A 17570-nucleotide genomic window follows, 5' to 3' on the forward strand; every position below is an offset into this window, starting at 1 on the left:
CCGATGAGCGGGTTTGAGGGGATTGAGAGGACCTTGGATGCGCGCATATGAGCATGTTCCACCGGCCCTCATTGGATCTTCGCAGTGATCGACTGTCGTCCTGTCATGGCGATGTCATACTTCTACGGCGGTAGTTGTCCCCGGTATGTGTTGCAGTCGTGGGGTGTGTACTTGCATCATCCATACAGCGTACATACTCGGTAAAGCAACGCATTAATACTATTCTCGGCATCGGCCAACACAACTGATATCGAATATGACAAACACCTAAGCAAACCCCTTCACAGTCAACAACCGCGTCTCACTGACCTTCCGCAGCTGGTTGCGATGAGCTGGCTTTTTCTCCTGCTCTTTTCCACCTCCCAGGAGGAACCCATAAGACGCCGGGGCCCGCCACAACCCCAACTCATCAGCCTCGGACTGCACCCATTCGTCCAGCTGCTCCAGGGGAACCGACCTCCATGCCTGCTCACCCTCGAACCGCTCATTCAGCGCCGTTAGCAACTGCTTGTAGAGATGCTCTTCCTTGTCCCACCCTCCAAGCCGCTGGGCCGACCGCTTCAGCAGCTCAACATGTCGGCACGCAATGGTCGCGCCCTCGGCCAGCGATAAACTACTACTCTCCTTGCCAGACTCGCTCACGACCTGACGCAGGAGCTCCTCATGTACCGCCATCGCCCTGCCGTAGTGGCCCGTGGCCGTGTAGAGCTCCGACAGCAGGGTGGTGAGCTCCAGCGCACTGCGGTCGAAGGTACCCCACACGCGTCGTAAATTGTAGTGGATGTCGCTGCACAGCCGGATCGCATGCTCCGTTTTCTCCTGCTTGCCGCAGGAGAACTGCGCCTCCACGAGCCGCCGACCGATGGCGACAATCGTGTCAGAGGACCAGGTCTTTTGCACGGTACGCGACGTCCACAGGTCGGTGAGGAGGCGCTACAGTCCGGTTAGTATGACAGAAAACGGAGAAAAGCTCATGCAGGATATAGCTCAGACATACCTCTAAGTCATCGAAGTTCCGCTGCTCTCCCAGGAGAATCGCTAGCTCGTTCACTTCGGACACGTCCAGCTCCGTAAAACGCACGCCTAGTGAGCGGTACACCTGGAGGATGTCGGTCAGGATGGATTTGGACAATACCAGCATTGCTGCCTGCACCTTCAGGTCCGGACTGGTCTTTACTCCGTGCCCCTGCAGATACTTGCACAGCTTGAAGCCTTGCTTGACGATTGCTTGATGACGGAAGCCATCCACGTGGCCGATGAACTGGTGGAGCAATGAGGCTAGGTTATACGCCGATTGGTAGCTCTCCTCTTCCAGATGTTTGTGCACAGACAGAACGATGCGACTGGAAATGCTGATCTCGTAGTCGCTATGGAGCACTTCCGCGATGCAGAGTTCATAAAAGGAGCGAATATCTGCTTCATCGGAGACTACATAGTTGCTTATGAAGAGCTTGAAAAGCTCCGCGTCTGTCTTCCGAGACTCCTCCACTTGGTTTTTGTTCTGCTGGAATATGAGCAGACGGACGCCGGTGATGAACGCCTGGATAAATGTCGCAGTCTTAGCAACGGTGAAGAAAGCATCGTAGAGGTGCATCTCGGCAACGAGGTCTGCCATGATTGCAGTGTATGAACCCCCAGAAATAACCTCTTCAAAGGCAACGACAAACACGGTCGCTTTCCTGGAGATCGTGTTCGATTCGTAAACAAGACGACGACGGAGATCTTGGAAGAGGGCTACAGCCATGTCCTGTTGCTCAATCGCAAGGTACATTTGCGCTAAGCGACGGGCGGATTCGGTCAACCGTTGAGTGTCCGTCTCGGTCTCGAAAACCGTTGTCACGACAGACTGCATAATGTTGACGGCTTCGGTAATAGTAGACTGCTTCTTGTAGGAGAACACTAGCTGCTCCAACGATGTCAGAGTCTCCTGGGATGCGTACCCATACTGCGCCCTCGTGGAGGTGAACTCTTCCATGTACAGATCACTGGCTCGGGAAATCGTCTTCTCGCTCTTGGAATACATCTCGGCAAGATGCTCCTTAATTGCCGTTTTCTTCTTCGTCGTCTTTTCCCTGGTGGTGGTGGATTCGTAGGTGAGGACCTCCTCGGAATACTCCTCGCTGTACCGCAATGCAGATTCATACATCTCGATGGACTCTTCATGATACTGCTCTATCGTGCGGCTGACCTCTGCAAGCTGCACCGTTGCCCTATACGTCATGATGTGCTGGTGACCATAAAGGGAGATGCATATCTCGCGATAGTTGTAGGCGAGGTCACGAATGATGGTAGCTTCCACATGTAGCTTTGTCTCGAGGAGATAAATATAGCTCTGGTAGACCTCTTGGACATATTCAGCGTCCAGCTGCAGTTCCTTGGCATGCTTGGTGATAGCGTCCCACAGAACAGCATAGACATCAAGAGCCGCCTCCCATTTTTGCTGCTCCATGTATAGTTTACACAGCCCGTGAGCGGCTTCAATACCGTCTGGGTGGAGGTTGCCATCGCGGTTGAAAACAGTATAGATGTGATAAAACGCCCCTTCTGCTTCCTCAGACTGATGACAGCGGATGGCCAGATCTGCAAGTGTGTAGTTTATCTCAACAACAAGATGGTCATCCTGCCCACGAACAGACTGAATCGCAGTGATATAGTCCTGATAGAGTGTGATGGCGTGCGAGAATTGATAGGTCTTTTCGTAGAACTCGACCGCCGCTCTCAGGGCATGGGTCACCAGCTCATCATCTATACTGATAGACAGCAGAAGCGAATGGAAGACATTATAATAGATGAGGGTGGCCTTCTCAATTTGAAGGGTCTCGAAGTAAGACGTTGCAAGATTAAGGGCAACGGTGACAGTCTCCTTGACCCCCTTTGTTAGTGTAACAACTGTCTTGCCTGTTTCGATGCCCTTCCACGCCCGCTCCAGTAACCGCTGACTGACGCGGATCGTTTCGTTCCATTGTTTCTCTTCCACGTATGAGGAAACCAATGTCTCGGCTGTCTTGATCGTCGCCACCGAGATCTCTTTGGATGTTTTCTTAGACGACATGACCGACTCAAAGGCCTCGCGAGCAATCGCAACTTTCTTCCGTTTGGCAACAACAGTGGTCGTCTCGGTCTCGGTCTCTGTTGTTTCTTCTGTGGTTTCGTGGATGGTCTCAATCAGAGATTCCGAGATAGACTCTGCGTACGAGCTCTCTTCAGACGTCTGACATCTCTTCAGAACAGTGGTCAGAGTAGTCTGAGCTAGCGAGTACCACTGCATCTTGGTCATGTGTGCACTAATTCTCTGCGACCAAGTCACGACCTGATCGAGCCTGAACTCCTGACGGCGTTCAATCGATGTCCACAGTGCAGCGATGATATTCTCTGCCTCATCCCTTGACGAGTGGCGAACAAGGAATTCAGAATAGGCCATTGCCACACTGATCTGCTTCAGGACAATTTCCTCGGAGGTCGATTGGATACGGGAAAGTCCCTGCCATAGCTCGAAGAATGCAGCTTCAGCCTTGGTAATATCCCCTCGTTTTTCGTAGACTTCCACTACCGACAGTGTGTAGTCAATACGCCTTTGGTCTGTGATCTCAAGAGTCCGGATAGTATACTCGTGACTTGTCTCGATGATTTCCTTGGCCGTCTCTGACTGTGACAAATAATGCAGCTGCTCAAAGAGAAGAGTGCCAATCTCAGCTGTTTTAGCGGAGAACTGTCCATAACGAGAGACACTAATATCATATAGCTCTTTGCAGATATGTGTTGCCTTCTCCGTCTGCTTGATGTCAATGTAGAGCTGGACGAGCATCAGAAAGTATTTAATAGTAATCTCGTGGGAAGAACCGCGGTCCTCCTTGGTCATTTCGACAAGGTAGAGCAAGATTTCCTCCTTGTAGGAAACAACCTTCTCCGATATCTCGGTGGGAATTTCGAGGACCTGGACAAACAGCTCTGCGCAGGCCTTGGCCACGAGATTATTGTAACCTAAGACTTTCTTGCTTAGCATCCAGGCTTCATAAGCATACTCAACGCTTTCATTCAGCCGAAGGCTGTGAGAGAGAAGGCTCTCAAAAATGAGAGCTTGAATAACGGAAGCGCTACTGTCCACGAAGATCATCTTACGAACTCTGAAAGCAGCCGCCTGTAGTCTCTCAGCTTGTTGCTGCGTGTACTGCATTCTCAGGCAGGATCCTTCAAGGAGTGCCAAAAGAACAGATTCAGATAGACATTGTTTAAAAGTCGGGCTCAGCTTATAATCGTTGCCTTCGGCCATAGGAGATTCCAGGAAATGGTGCGTCCAATAGCGCGCGGTATATTCAAGCAGGTCGTACTTTCTGAAAAAGTGGGCCATTGTAGAGAGGCCTAATGGCGCCACGGAGACTTCGACCTCGTCACGAACAAGACATCTAACATGAGCAAGTGAGCGAATCACAAGATCGTAATGTGCTTCCTTGATGTGGAAGGGGAATTTTCCAGTGTTTGAAAAGTCCACGACCGAGCCCGCCATGCCCAGCAAGTAGTACCGAAAGACGGTATGCTTGAAGCAGACAATATCCTCAAGGATAGTAACAAGAGGTCCAAGGGAGTGAAGAATATCCTCGTGCACAGGGCCAACTCTATGCACATGTTCGAGTTTCTTCGCGTCGATTTCCAAAAGGGCTCGAATCTCGTGGACAAACAGGGGGCGCTGTGCAGCTAACAGCCATGCCAAGCTAGACCGTGCCGTGGAATCGTCAAGGTTGAGCTTTGAGACAATCAGCTCCATTACTTCACCCAGTGAAATTGGTGCGGTTTCCACTGCAGAGAGAATGTCGCTGACAGTACGTTGCTGGCTTGCAAGGTCCATAACCAATCGAGGCCAGAGAAAAGTGCTGTCAGAACGACTAATAATTGTGTCAGCGATAGCATCACGTTCGCTGGGTTTGAGGCCGCTGAAAGGACGTGTAGCGCTCATATCTTGAAGGATCACAGTGCGAACATCAGACCGGATGTGCGTTGGTTCCAGAGAGAACTGGAAAGTGCGCTGGGGCAGGGGCTTCTTTAGAGGCCTTGATAGGACAATCGCTTTCACGTGTGTGTTTTGAGCTGTCAAGATGCTCAATCGTTGCAGGATTCTAGATCCCATATCAGGATCGTCCAGCGCACTACCAATGCCATCAACGACAACCATGAGGCGGCTGACGCCCTGCACCCCAATGCGGAGGGCATCCCACAGGGCTTCTTCGGCCTCTATGATAGAGGCGTTGCTAGAGGAGAAGTGGATAGCCTTATCAAGAGCTTGTAAAAGTCTCTCATTTCCAACTTGTCGATCCAGGATCTGAAGTAAGAGTCCTTTAACCAGGGCGATACTGGACACCGTAGGCATGATATCCTCATAAATGCGATATGATATCACATCAACTTCATCATCAATCGATGTTTGTAGCTGGTCAATTATCCATTGGGACAAGACTGTTTTACCGGACCCTGGGGCTCCAGTGATAACCGAGAGACCATTATCCCGCCCTCTAATCTGGGACAAATGGCTCATAAACCAGTCACATGTGAACTCGGCATAGAGTGGGCGACGACTCGAAAGGACAGCCGGAATTGCGCTGTCTTGGAAGGAAAGGAAGGACTTGATGTCCTTTATGTTTGCGTTCTGCAGAATGCAGGTGGTCGACCATATTAGCTCGGTGAACCTCTTCTTCCGAGTATAAAACGACTGGATATGATGGCCGAAGCGAAGGTCAAATTCGGTTACGTCAATTGACAAGGGCCCACGACTATTACGGCAGTAATGCATAGTCACGGCAGATATGAGCTCTACTAGGTCAATATATGCGCCGGCAATTTCGCTCTGAATCCCAGGAATCGAAGTTATGAGTGCCGACTGGTTGATGAAGCGGGCCAGTTCGAGCACGAGGTCTTGGAAGACACGGAAGGGTTTCATCAGCACGGAAGATTGATCTGGGCCGGCCTGATTTATTATGTGAGAAGGATTCGATACATGCAATTACAACAGTAACGTACCTGAACAAGCATCAGACAGTTGCCCCATGATATTCTCGCCATCTCAGACGCATTCGGGACAAATGGCTCGACCGCTTTGGAGAGTTCATTGATATGACCGATAACATACGTGGCCCATTTGAAGATTCGATCCAGCATGCTGCCATCATGGGGCATGTGGCGTAGGCGTTCTGCTGCAATTGCATCCAGAGCTTCCTCCACCGTGTCGAAAGAGTCGACCTCACCATCAGAGATATCCAATGGCAAGCCATACTTGAAGACCCGATCACCAAACTCTACAGAGGTCAACGAGCGGATGGTTGAAAAGGAAGAAGCCATTGTAGACATGCTCGACCGTGTTCGAGTAACAGTCGACGAGGAGCTGGCCAACGTAGGCCGTTTCTGCACGACAATCCCATTTCCATTGGCTTCATGGCCATTTTCAACAACGTCGGGTTGCATGATATTAATGTGACTATTGGTATACAAGAGAAGTGGGGCAAAGGGAGGAGAAGAAAGCGAAGACAGTCGTTGTGAAAGCAGACAGGCTGCAGCTTTTCACCGACCCCTTTCTATGGTTAGGTGGTAGAGAAGTATTTAACTGTTGTTGGGGGTTCGTGCCGGAATCCACAGCTCACACATCTATACGTCCATGGGACTGGCTAAAGATATCTCTGCGTTGAAGTTACACTGGCCGCATGTCCGATGACCTTCGAGTGGACCTGGGCCCGAGTGGCTTGTTTTCGAGTCGTTTGTACTTGGACAACATAGGGTGGAAGATTGCAGCGCTTAGCAAAGGGCCAAAGAAAACTCCCGAATCTGACGAGGAAGGTCTTCCAAGATGCGGAGAAATGCCAGAATACCCAACAATCCCACCATGCAGCCTGTTTCGCAACACATCAGTTGTGGCGGATGCGACAGCACCAACAAAGAAGCAAGGATGCTCAGCCAGCCTCGTTGCGCTCGGCCGGTGGAGGGCGGGTGCCAGCTGGAAGTCCTCAATTTGACAGGCCATTGTTGCAAGCGGCATTATTGTCATGGGTAGTCCGCTATTGAAATAAATTGGAGAACGGAGTTTGCCGGTGAAGATGCATGAACTGGATCTGCGATGGTGGAATAACACCAAGAACCCTGCAGAGACAGCTAAAGGAATTGGCAAATGGGATCCCTGCCGGTATTCGTACCATGCGCGAGCTGTCCAGCTGACATCGCGAATTGATCGGGCTAGATTTGGCGAACCATCCAAGGCCCGGGACAATATGCGCGGTGCGTTGCATCTAGCATAACTACCAGGGCTTGGTACCGCTCAAATAGGTCTCTTACCCATGCCCAGGGACTGTTTGAATGGCTAGGTCCGCTGGGTTCTTTGGGCTGAAGCCACTGACGATGTACAAGCGCTAGAAGACATGACGCGTGTGAGCGGGTTCGTCCTTGGACACCAATGTGGCGAGTCATCCATCTAAAACAGCAGTTATGGGTCAGCTCCAGGTTCAGGACAGCCCCGAACGAAAACGCGCCCTTGGTGATAATTCATGGTTCGAGCGAGAGGTGATGCAGGAGCAGATGAAGCAGCATAACAACTTTATGCTACTGACTCAGCGGATGGATAACTCCGTGCGGGGTTTGATAACAACCTCGGCTCATTCCGACTTGGTGTATAGATCAACATCGCATTTGCCTTCCACTCGAACGCTCCTCCTCTTCTCCTCGCCATACACATCTCCACCAGTCAACATGTCTGTCCAGGACCAGGTTAGTCTGGATAACTTCCAGTCCATCTTCTCTCTTGATGGCAAAATCGCCGTCGTGACAGGCGGTTCCCGAGGTCTCGGTCTGCATGCCGCCAGCGGGTATGTTACTCATACGAGGGAAATTCCATCCCATTGCTAATGGAAGCAGTTTGCTTCAAGCCGGCTGTTCTAAGGTGTATATTACCTCTCGCAAGGCTGGGGCCTGTGACGAAGCTGTCGCGGCCCTCAATGCCCTCCCCAATAAACGCCCCGGGGCTCAGGCCATCTCGGTGCCCGCCGACAATTCACGCATGGAGGATCTCGACCGCCTTGTCGAGGAGGTGAAGAAGACTACCGATCATGTCGATATTCTTTTTGCCAATGCTGGTGCTACTTGGGGGGAGAAGTTCGAGAGTTATCCTGAGAAAATGTTTTCGAAGGTCATGGATTTGAATGTGAAGAGTGTGTTCTACCTTGTGCAGAAGTAAGTTATTCTTCTCCAATCATCCTACGAATACCTACGCAGGATCAAAAGTGTTTCTGACTAAAAAAGGTTCGCTCCCCTTCTCACAGCCAAGGCAACCATCGAAGACCCCTCGCGTGTTCTGGTGACCGGCTCTGTTGCAGGAATTGGCTTGGGTAGTCTGGGTAAAAACGCAACCTTCTCCTATTCTGCAAGTAAAGCTGCAGTCATCCACCTGGCTAAGAACCTGGCCGTTGAACTGGGGCCTCGCCACATTCTCTGTAACGCCATTGCCCCGGGCTTCTACCCATCCAAGATGGCCAACGGTTTGATTGGAATTCAGGGTGGCCTGAAACAATTGGAGGAGCAGTCACCCAACAAGCGCCTCGGTCGGCCGGAGGACATTGCTGGTCTTGTAGTATTCCTATCGAGCCGTGCAGCTAGCCATTTGAATGGCGCTGTAATTACGACTGATGGCGGAGCACACTTGAAGGGCCGGCTATAGAGACGGCATGTTCTTCCGAAATTACATTCTCAAGCAGATAAGTGACAGTTCCCCGTGTGGTAGAGCTAATGGATATGATATATCGCATGTACATATGTCCAAATACTTGCCGAGTCTGGTTGAATATAGATATCTGCCGCTTGGTACGCGTATGACACCTTTTCAGATAAACAATCGCTCCCTTGAAGAGCCGGGTCGGGCTGTGATCAGTCCCAACAACTTCCGTACACGTCCCGTAGCCTTCTCATTTCCCGTCTTCCGCGCAGACACCGGATCTACAGCCTAGGACTGGGGGTTGACGCACTCTCCTGTGTTTGGATTGCGCGATCGATCACTTCCATAGCCCGGAACAGATCGTAATCATGCTGTCTAGGGGTTACCACCTGAATACTGAGTGGAGAGTCCAGGTACACCCGACGGTCGACCGTTTTCTCATTCCCTATTCGAGGTTAGCAGGCCGTTCTTCAAGAACGCCGCACGAAGTAAAGCAACATACACAACTTCCGATTCGCCTTATCCCAGCTTCCCAACTCGGGCGTCAACATTGCCTTACCCAGCTCCAAGTCGGAGTCTTTAAAGGCCCTCACAGGAAGAGCACCGGCCGGGTAGTCCAACAAGACAAAACTTGATGTATACCCAACTGCATTGTAGCGATCTAACTCCGGCACAGGATGCGGTGCGAGCGGGTGGATGATAGCATCCACGCGATGCCCACCCTTCGTGGTCCACATCTTCAACATCTCTCGCTCTAGCTGCGACCGCTGCGCCTGGAGCTGACCTACCTGACTAACTGTCAGCTCACGGCCGCGCTTGGTCCGACCTTGCAGCCAGGGGATCAACGGTTCGCCCGTAGCTTCGATGAGATCCATCATCTCATTCCCACCATCAGCGCCCATCAGTCGACCAGCCGTGGCCTGGCACTTTGCCAAACCGGCAGGCACGGGGATCTCGACGACCTCAACGCCCGGCGTCCGACGCAGAGTCTGCGCGACCTCGTCCAGCACCCGCGCGATGGGGGGAAGGGGCTCGACGAGCCCGTCCGACCGCAATACACCGATAGTAATTACATTCCGCGAGGGTTCCGCCGGGAAGCTACCCTCCCAGCGACCGGGGATGCAGTCCTCGGCGAAGCGCTCAGCACGCGGGACGATTTCGGCCATCACCGCCCCCAGGTCCGCGACGGAGCGCGCCAGCGGGCCCGCCACCGCCTGCAAAGCAACTCGAGAGTTTCCGGGTACATGTCCTGCAGTCTGTCCAGCGAATGGCACGCGACCCACGCTGGGCTTGAACCCGTAGATGCCCTGGCACATGGCCGGAATACGAATGCTGCCGCCAATGTCCGTGCCAAAGCCCACCATTGACCCACGCAGGGCCAGCAGAGCGCCTTCCCCGCCGGTACTGCCCCCGGCTGTGAGCTGCCGGTTAAGCGGGTTGAGTGTGCGGCCGAAAAGGTGGTTGCAGCTGTCCAGGGCGCCTAGAGTCTGTGGAATGTTGGTCTTGGCGATGATGACGGCGCCCAGGGACTCCAGTAGATCAACCAGCGGCGAGTTTTCCGTCGCAGGCTTGAATGCTAGAGCAGCTAGCCCCGTTGTTGAGTCGACGCCCTTGACATTGAAGCTGTCCTTGATGGAAATGGGGAGGCCGTGCAGCGGACCGATCGGCTTTCCGGCCTGTTTGAGGTAGTCGTCAAGGGTCTTAGCGCGCTCAATAGCCCGATCAAAGAGTGGTTCGGTCAAGCAGCGAGTCAGCTGCTGCGCAATAGCCGCTCGCTAGAAATATTTGAGGTGTCAATCTCTTGTCGGGAAAGCTGTCAAGGGATGTATTGCGTAGGCAGCGATACCTTACAAAACGACCGGACGACCTCCTCTGATGAAAACCGCTTCTCAGCAATCATCCGCAACAGACCGTGAACATCGTATTTTTCCGTAATGTCCAGTTCATGAGAGGAGAGCAGCCCGCATGTACGGGGGATGTTCATTACGTTAACCCGCTGGTAGCGCTTCGTCTCGGTGATGGACTCTGCATGGGAGAGCATCCCTGCAGGAATAACGGAGGCCGGCAATTTCCATTCGGCAGGGATTTGGGCATCCAACTGCGCCTGTTTTCGCTGAGCAATGGCCTTGTAGTCCGACATGATGTGGGTGAACGAGAAGGATGCGAGCCGGGACGCAGACGGGATTTATCTAAAGTCGGGGGAATCGACAGCCGAGGTCCATCTTCCCCGCATATTTGGAGTGACTATGAGGTTTGGAGAAGAGACGGTTTCCATTCCACCAAGCTGGTCTATATACAAATTGCGCTATACGAGTTCAAGGATATAGAACTTCTGGCCAAAATCCCGGCGATGAGGTCTATACTTTTGATCAAAGCCATAGGGCTAACTTTCTCACTCAACATCCACAGCAACAACAGGCTGTGTAGAACAATGAATAACTCCGCCAGCCAGCGCGAGGGCACGTACATGGACGCCTCGAACGACACGGTCAGGGCAGAGCCGTTGACACAATTCTACTGCCTCCCGATCCCGCTGCGCATCTCCAAATTGGGGGACGATCAGGCCCCCGTTCACAAAATAGAAATTCACATAGTTTGTGGCGGCATCATCATAAGACAGCGGACCAAGACATGTCGGATCCGGCTCATCCACGATGTGGATCTCAAAGCGCCGGCCCTTTGCATCGGTTGACTGGTCCAAGATAGCCTTTATCTCATCATGGACTTTCCACCATGCCTTGGGTGCGCTCGGATGCGGCCGAGACAGGACAACCACTCCGGGTCGGATGAAATTGACTTCCGCGTCGACGTGCACGTCAGTGACATCGAGGCCCTTGTTACCAGGGAACCAGATAATTTTTTCAACGCCCAATAGACGACGGAGCTCTGCTTCAATCTCATCCTGCGAGAGATCGGGGTTGCGGTTGTCGTTGATGATGCTACTTTCAGTGGCTAGCAGAGTGCCTTCGCCGTCGACTACGAGGGCACCACCTTCCAGGCAGATCTTCGGTTCCACACGGGTCACTGGCGAGGGAGATGCGTCTGACTCAATCACTCGTTTGGCAAAGTCGGTGTTTTCCTGGAGCTGTGCACGGTCCATGATGGGCCACTGAAGTCCGTCGGCGGCGCTATGATGGTCGCTGATCTCATCTCTTCTGCCCCATTCGATGAAGCCAAAATCGACCGCGAACCGACGATTGCGGTTAGCTTCGTCTAGACCCCGTACATAAACAGGGCCAGTATCCCGGACCCAGAGATGATTCGTGGGTAGGGGAATGACTGTGATGTTGGATGTGTTGCCCGAAGATTCTTTAACGGCCTGGTCGACCGTTGCTTGTGCCTTGGCGGCATCTCCGGGTTGAGCGTATAGACGAACCGGCTCGAATCCAGAGATAGCGGCTGCTAGGCTTGCAATATCCTTGCAAGCATTTTCGTAGTACTCAGCTGCAACTGAGGGCTTGGATGGGAATCCCAGGATGGTAGCGATATGGCGCGCGAAGCCTGGTGGATAGATATATCGGCTCAGACTCATCGCCCTGAAGGATTATTAGCCAGGTTTGGTAGTAAAGACCTGCAAATACTTACAATGAAATATGCTTATCGAGACAATTCAACGGTCTTAACCGGTCTTTTCTAGGCTGCCGGCAAGAAATAAGCATATATACTGGACGACAGGGTTCAGTTTATGTAATGGTGGCGGGGGCAGCGGACAATAGTCCGCTCTTCTACTACGAGTTCCATGGCTCGAATCCACTCGATTTACTCTCTTTAACCCAATGTTCGCTGTCGGTGGCACCCTAAACTGGATTCCACCATTTCTATATCGGCCATTGGCTAGAATTTCCCTTTTGGGAAGTATATCTGCAGCTCCATCTACCCCTTAGTATGTGCTATGTGACTAATATGTCTCCCCTCTTCACCACTATCACTACGTCTCAGTATCTTGAAACGTCCCGACCAAACAAGTTGTTCAGCAGCCACCTAAACCCCACTCGAAGCTTGTTCCGCCAGCTGATGCTCATCGTCAGATACGCCGAGTTCCACACTATCCACGCCATGCGTCCCGTCAAGTGTCCCGGCAAGACCTTGCGGCCGCTACCATTCTCCTGGGGGAACTGCATCAGAGCCCGCGCGTCTCCAATATATGCCATTGTGCCCATATTGTGGAACGAAAACGGCGGCGATGTTTGGAGATCGCCCTTATTGAGCCGTGTTGCGAGCCATTTGGCTTCCTGGGACGTCGCCTGCGCTGTCGCCGGTGGTGTCCCCGACTCCATCATTGCATTATCACCGAGGGCATATACATCTTGTAATTTGACCGTATGCCCATTCTCACTCTCCAACTGCACTCGCATCTGACCATCCACCATCAGCGCACCCACCTTCGGGGCCTTCTTCACATGCCATGAGGCGTTTTGCAGTTCTAATGACGGGCCGTTACCATCTCGAGTCAGGACCGAGGCCGCTGGAAACGTCTTAACAGGCCCAAGTGCATCCACAACGAACTTATTCATCGCATTCCCCGTCGCCCACACGCACATCCCAACGCCGACCTGCCCTTCTTCGGCCGTGGTGAGTGTCAGGCATCGTTTAGGATCCATATCATACGGCGGTTCAGCGCCAGGCTCGCCCCAGCGCAGGCTCTCGACATGGTGGGACGTCTTAATATCAATCCCTTCCTTCTTCATCGTCTCCATCGCATACCGCGACAGCGACTCATCGAACATTGACAGCACCTTCGGCGCCACATCATAGAGCGAGATCCGCGGCACACCCTTCAAGCCGGGATAGAGCGCAATCAGATCCTTAGTGATGAAGTCGCGCAGCGACGCCGCAAGCTCGGTTCCCGTGGGGCCCGCGCCCACGATGGCAAAATGCAGCAAGCATTTCCGAGTGTCTGGGTCCGTGGTCGGTAGCACCGCCAGCTCGAAGCACTCCCGCACGCGCCGTTTCACTCGTCGAGCATCGCCAATGTCCTTGAAGAACATGGCGTTTTGGCGTACACCCGGCGTGTTGAAGGTCTTACTCACCGCACCGACGGCGATGACCAGCTTATCGTATGGCACCTCGAACATCTCGCCTTGCTCCCACCGGCGCGCCTTCTGCATGGGTCGGTAGGCCGTCGTCTCGGGGCCCTCTTCGGTTTGGCGTTCATCGCCATGTGTCCGTGGAGACTCGGTCACTCCGCTCTTGACGACCGTGGCTTCGCACAGCACCGTCTTTTTATCGAAATTTACGGCCCGCGCCGCGGCCTGGATGAAATCTACCTTGGCGCGAGGATCGCGCACGGGTTCCACGATGTTGGAAAAGTCCAGGGAACCGCTGGCAGTCTCGGTCAGCAGGGGCGTGAAGACGAAGTACGAGCGAGGCGAGATGACGAGTGGTTGAAAGAGCTCCGGGGATAGTTTTCGCGACAGGGTGTAGCCACCCCAGCCTGATCCTAGAATGACGACGCGCTCCTTGCCCTTGTCAGGCTCCGGAAATGCCACGGAGTGCTGAATTTGGGTGGCTAGTGTTCGTTTGTTGTAGACATGGCGGCGGCAAGATAGGGTTTGCACTGGCCGACGACCACCCAGGTGGACGGCTGCGCGGTACATCGACCACGGTCGCATCGCGCAGAGGGATACAATATTGACTAGGAGGGAGCAGTTCAAAATGAATTATGTGAACTCATGTTGCACGGGCTTCTGATCCGAATATTCTCGGGCAGGCCAGGTATTAAGTTCTCTGGCTGAACACATCATGACCTCATTTCGTCCAAACCGTCAGGCGGTGGATAAACTCGGGTCGCATCGCAATCACGAGTATGTTTATTTTCCTCGATCGAAATCTATTCTGTTTCATCTCACCGAGCACGCCCTTGACTCACTCGTGATCCACCGTCGGCGGAGAACTCTGGAAGTTCACGGAACGAACCCAGCGAGTCCGATTCTCTCCGAATTCACACATGTATCGGAATTATCGGGATCCAGCTATCGAGGAGAGAACTATTCATACACATCATCCTTGGTCGGGGAAGGCCTTCATTCCGGTAAGCTTTACTAGTGAGGACGATATAGACTCGTGCGGCCATGTCCGGATCGGCATGTCTAGACAGCCGGGGCAGCTTGGAATTAGTTCCAAGATAATCTCGAAACTCGGCCCATGTGATACGAGAAAAACAAGTCATTGCGAAATATTCCGATGAGAAGAATGGAAGCCATATAGCATTTAAATGAAGGGTTTAAAGCTATTGCGGAAGGTGTGGACTGTCATTGGAGAGAAACCCCGAAAGGTTGATATCACCTCCTTTCAAGTCGGGATATTGGGTGACTTTTCTCTTCTATATACTTCAATAATACATATTTTGGTCCAGGGTAAATACAGGCACGCCTACCAGCTTTCTGCTGTCGAAGGCATCATTCACAGCAGGCACAATCAAGTATGAATCTCCACAATCGGTCCCGAATAAACCTTTCTCGCGCGGACCGCATAGTACAAAAAGCTGAAGATAATCACAGTCACCGTGCCAACAACACTGAAATTGAATGTCGATGCTGTGACGACACGCATTGGTGGCCAAAAGCTGAAGAATACGGCGATGAGCATGTACACAATGGCGAAACCATTGACCAGGATCCCCCACACTCCTGGTAAGTGGAACGGGCCCCATACAAGGCGTGCACCAGCCGTGTTGACGATTTCATCGGCACTGCCAGAACCCTTGGAAGAGCTGATGCCGCCTGTGCACCGCCTGTAGAGGAGCAAGCCGGCAACCATCACGTAGGAGAGGTACAGCCCAGATATGGACATGGAGACGAGCGCGTTGAACGCGACTGCGGAGCCGATGTTGATCAGTGCTAGGAGACATGCAATCACTGTGGTGAGAATAACCGAGTATATAGGGACTGCAGTGCGCGATGTCACCTATTCTAGTCAGCCACTCTCGCAACAAGAACAGTGGATGTATAAATGATAGACAAACCTTGCTCCAAACCCGCCACAGGGGAACCCCCCGATCCCGTGCGAATGACCACAGCTGACGCGACGTAGTTGCGAGCATACCAACAGAGGTGCACATTCCCATGATGGTAATGATCGAGCACATCACTGCTGTGCCAGTGACGGAGTTTGTCGCTTGCAGGTAGATCTGCATGAAGGGGTATCCAGTCGGGGACTCGAGAGCCTTGTCGATGTCTCCGAGACAGAAGAGGGTGGCGATGAGCATGCCGAACCCAAGAGAACCATTGATTAGGACACTCAGCATGATTGATCGGGGAACGGCCACGGGGGCATTGGTGATCTCCTCCGACATCTAGATATGGTCAGTCTAATGTGTCTGTATGACTATGAGGAGGAAATGATACATGAACGGCAGCATCGCCTCCTGCAAATGCGAAAACGCATCCCACCAATCCGATAAAGAAGGATAGTCCCTGCGTTGGCCATCCACCCATGTTGTAGAATGTAGTGAAGATCTCGCGCGCATTGCCATGGTCTGCCATGTACGTTAACGGGATGAGGATAGCGAAGAAGCCCAGGATGTGCAGAATGAGGATTAAGCCCTCAAATCGCGGTAAAAGCTTTCCTCCGACGCTGTTGATTGCGATGGAGAAGACGGCGACAGCCCAGAAGAGTAATGTCCCGTGCCATGACTGGGGCACATAGTCGGCGTTGCAGAGCACTATGAGTCCCTGGATCAGGGTACCCGAAAGGTAGCATGATGTCGCAAAGGTCGCCTGCCAGCCGATGACAGTCAACCAGCCTATGTTTATCTTTGTAAGTAGACTGATAGTAATTTCGTTCATCGAAGAAACTACCGGTTAGGTAACTAAAGAGTTTCATGAAAGATGGTGGTGCAAGCATAGAGCACCAATGGTACTGCCCACCACTTGTCGGCGCCCTAGCACTCGTCAATTACATCTTCCCTGGTGAATTATATCACGTTGTACTAACATGGATGCCAGCTCTGAAAGAACCACAAATGTTGCTGCGACCCCGGCCCATACGAAGATGAAGCCATAGACCGCACCAGCCGGACCACCACTGGGGACACTCGTCAGCATATTGATTTTCCGATAATGTAAAAGCCTGTTACTTTTGGAATGCCTGTAGAAAAAGCCTTTTACCAGTTAGCCAGGCTTTGCGCAAACGTCCTTATCACTTACACTACAATTCCCTCCCAGGTGATAAGAATTGTGCAGCTAAACCCCAGCATCGACATCAAGCCGAAATTGCGCTATAATGTCAGCAGTCGTGAATTCTTCGCGGGACCATAAAAATATTACCTTCAACACGGGGCGCTTCCCCATGCGCGCAAGGTTTATATCATCCATTTCCTTGCTGGACGGCCGGCCCTCGACCTCGTGCGGACTGCCGGGAGTGATGTATTTGAGTTCAAAATGGGAGGTCATGGTGCGCAACGCCTTCTAACAAATTGATAAAGACAAAGAGAAAGGTAAAAATGAGAGACTAACAAGATAACTGAAAACCAAACCATTGGAAATAGGAGCAAAGATGGAAGTTAAGAGAGGGGATGCAGTGGCAGGAATACTGGGTTATTAGGGTTACACGGCGTCTGCAGCTACCATGCCATGCGCTTCGGTAAAAAGGCGCCTTTCCAGGCGGAGTAAAGCAAGAAATTGCATTCTAGCCATGTTAAAGCGACATATTAACCCACTTCTATAATTTGAGCCTAGTTCGCTCCCGTTCTGGCTGCCTCAATGGCCGTCGGATTGCAGCAGATCAGCACACGCCAGCGAAAAGAATGCACTCCCGCCACGACATTGGCTCTGGGAGAAATTTGTGCACCGGAGAATTCCAGAATGCGATTCAGCTCCTTGCGGGGACACCATTGCTGAGGTTGCACCACTAAGGTTTTCTGGTCTGATCTAAGGGTGAACCAGGGGGT

At 52.4% G+C, this 17570-nt stretch overlaps 5 protein-coding genes across 5 annotated transcripts; 1 reads left to right on the forward strand and 4 right to left on the reverse strand.

The window, feature by feature from the left end:
- Nucleotides 1-267: 267 nt before the first annotated feature.
- On the reverse strand, nt 268-6450 carry BDV59DRAFT_199726 (uncharacterized protein; the record flags this gene model as incomplete). Its single annotated transcript, XM_073693415.1, has 3 exons — nt 268-933; nt 998-5956; nt 6010-6450. 3 exons carry the CDS (start codon nt 6448-6450, stop codon nt 268-270), a joined length of 6066 nt encoding a protein of 2021 aa, XP_073550503.1.
- A 1272-nt stretch (nt 6451-7722) lies between these two features.
- On the forward strand, nt 7723-8686 carry BDV59DRAFT_199727 (oxidoreductase, short-chain dehydrogenase/reductase family; the record flags this gene model as incomplete). Its single annotated transcript, XM_073693416.1, has 3 exons — nt 7723-7838; nt 7888-8202; nt 8272-8686. 3 exons carry the CDS (start codon nt 7723-7725, stop codon nt 8684-8686), a joined length of 846 nt encoding a protein of 281 aa, XP_073550504.1.
- Nucleotides 8687-8823: 137 nt separating this feature from the next.
- BDV59DRAFT_211333 (putative general amidase) lies at nt 8824-11780 on the reverse strand (the record flags this gene model as incomplete). Its single annotated transcript, XM_073695783.1, has 4 exons — nt 8824-9125; nt 9183-10455; nt 10545-10723; nt 11306-11780. 4 exons carry the CDS (start codon nt 11778-11780, stop codon nt 8962-8964), a joined length of 2091 nt encoding a protein of 696 aa, XP_073550505.1. The 3' UTR covers nt 8824-8961.
- Nucleotides 11781-12615: 835 nt separating this feature from the next.
- On the reverse strand, nt 12616-14277 carry BDV59DRAFT_199730 (putative pyridine nucleotide-disulfide oxidoreductase; the record flags this gene model as incomplete). Its single annotated transcript, XM_073693417.1, has 1 exon — nt 12616-14277. One exon carries the CDS (start codon nt 14275-14277, stop codon nt 12616-12618), a length of 1662 nt encoding a protein of 553 aa, XP_073550506.1.
- An 820-nt stretch (nt 14278-15097) lies between these two features.
- On the reverse strand, nt 15098-17073 carry BDV59DRAFT_199731 (putative GABA permease; the record flags this gene model as incomplete). The annotated part of the gene is made up of 8 exons (XM_073693418.1): nt 15098-15586; nt 15645-15974; nt 16027-16424; nt 16480-16562; nt 16616-16705; nt 16758-16781; nt 16828-16898; nt 16948-17073. 8 exons carry the CDS (start codon nt 17071-17073, stop codon nt 15098-15100), a joined length of 1611 nt encoding a protein of 536 aa, XP_073550507.1.
- Between the last annotated feature and the right edge of the window lie 497 nt (nt 17074-17570).

This window comes from Aspergillus ambiguus (assembly GCF_047715705.1).
Source record: "Aspergillus ambiguus strain CBS 117.58 unplaced genomic scaffold BDV59scaffold_6, whole genome shotgun sequence".
Taxonomy (NCBI): Eukaryota; Fungi; Ascomycota; class Eurotiomycetes; order Eurotiales; family Aspergillaceae; genus Aspergillus; species Aspergillus ambiguus.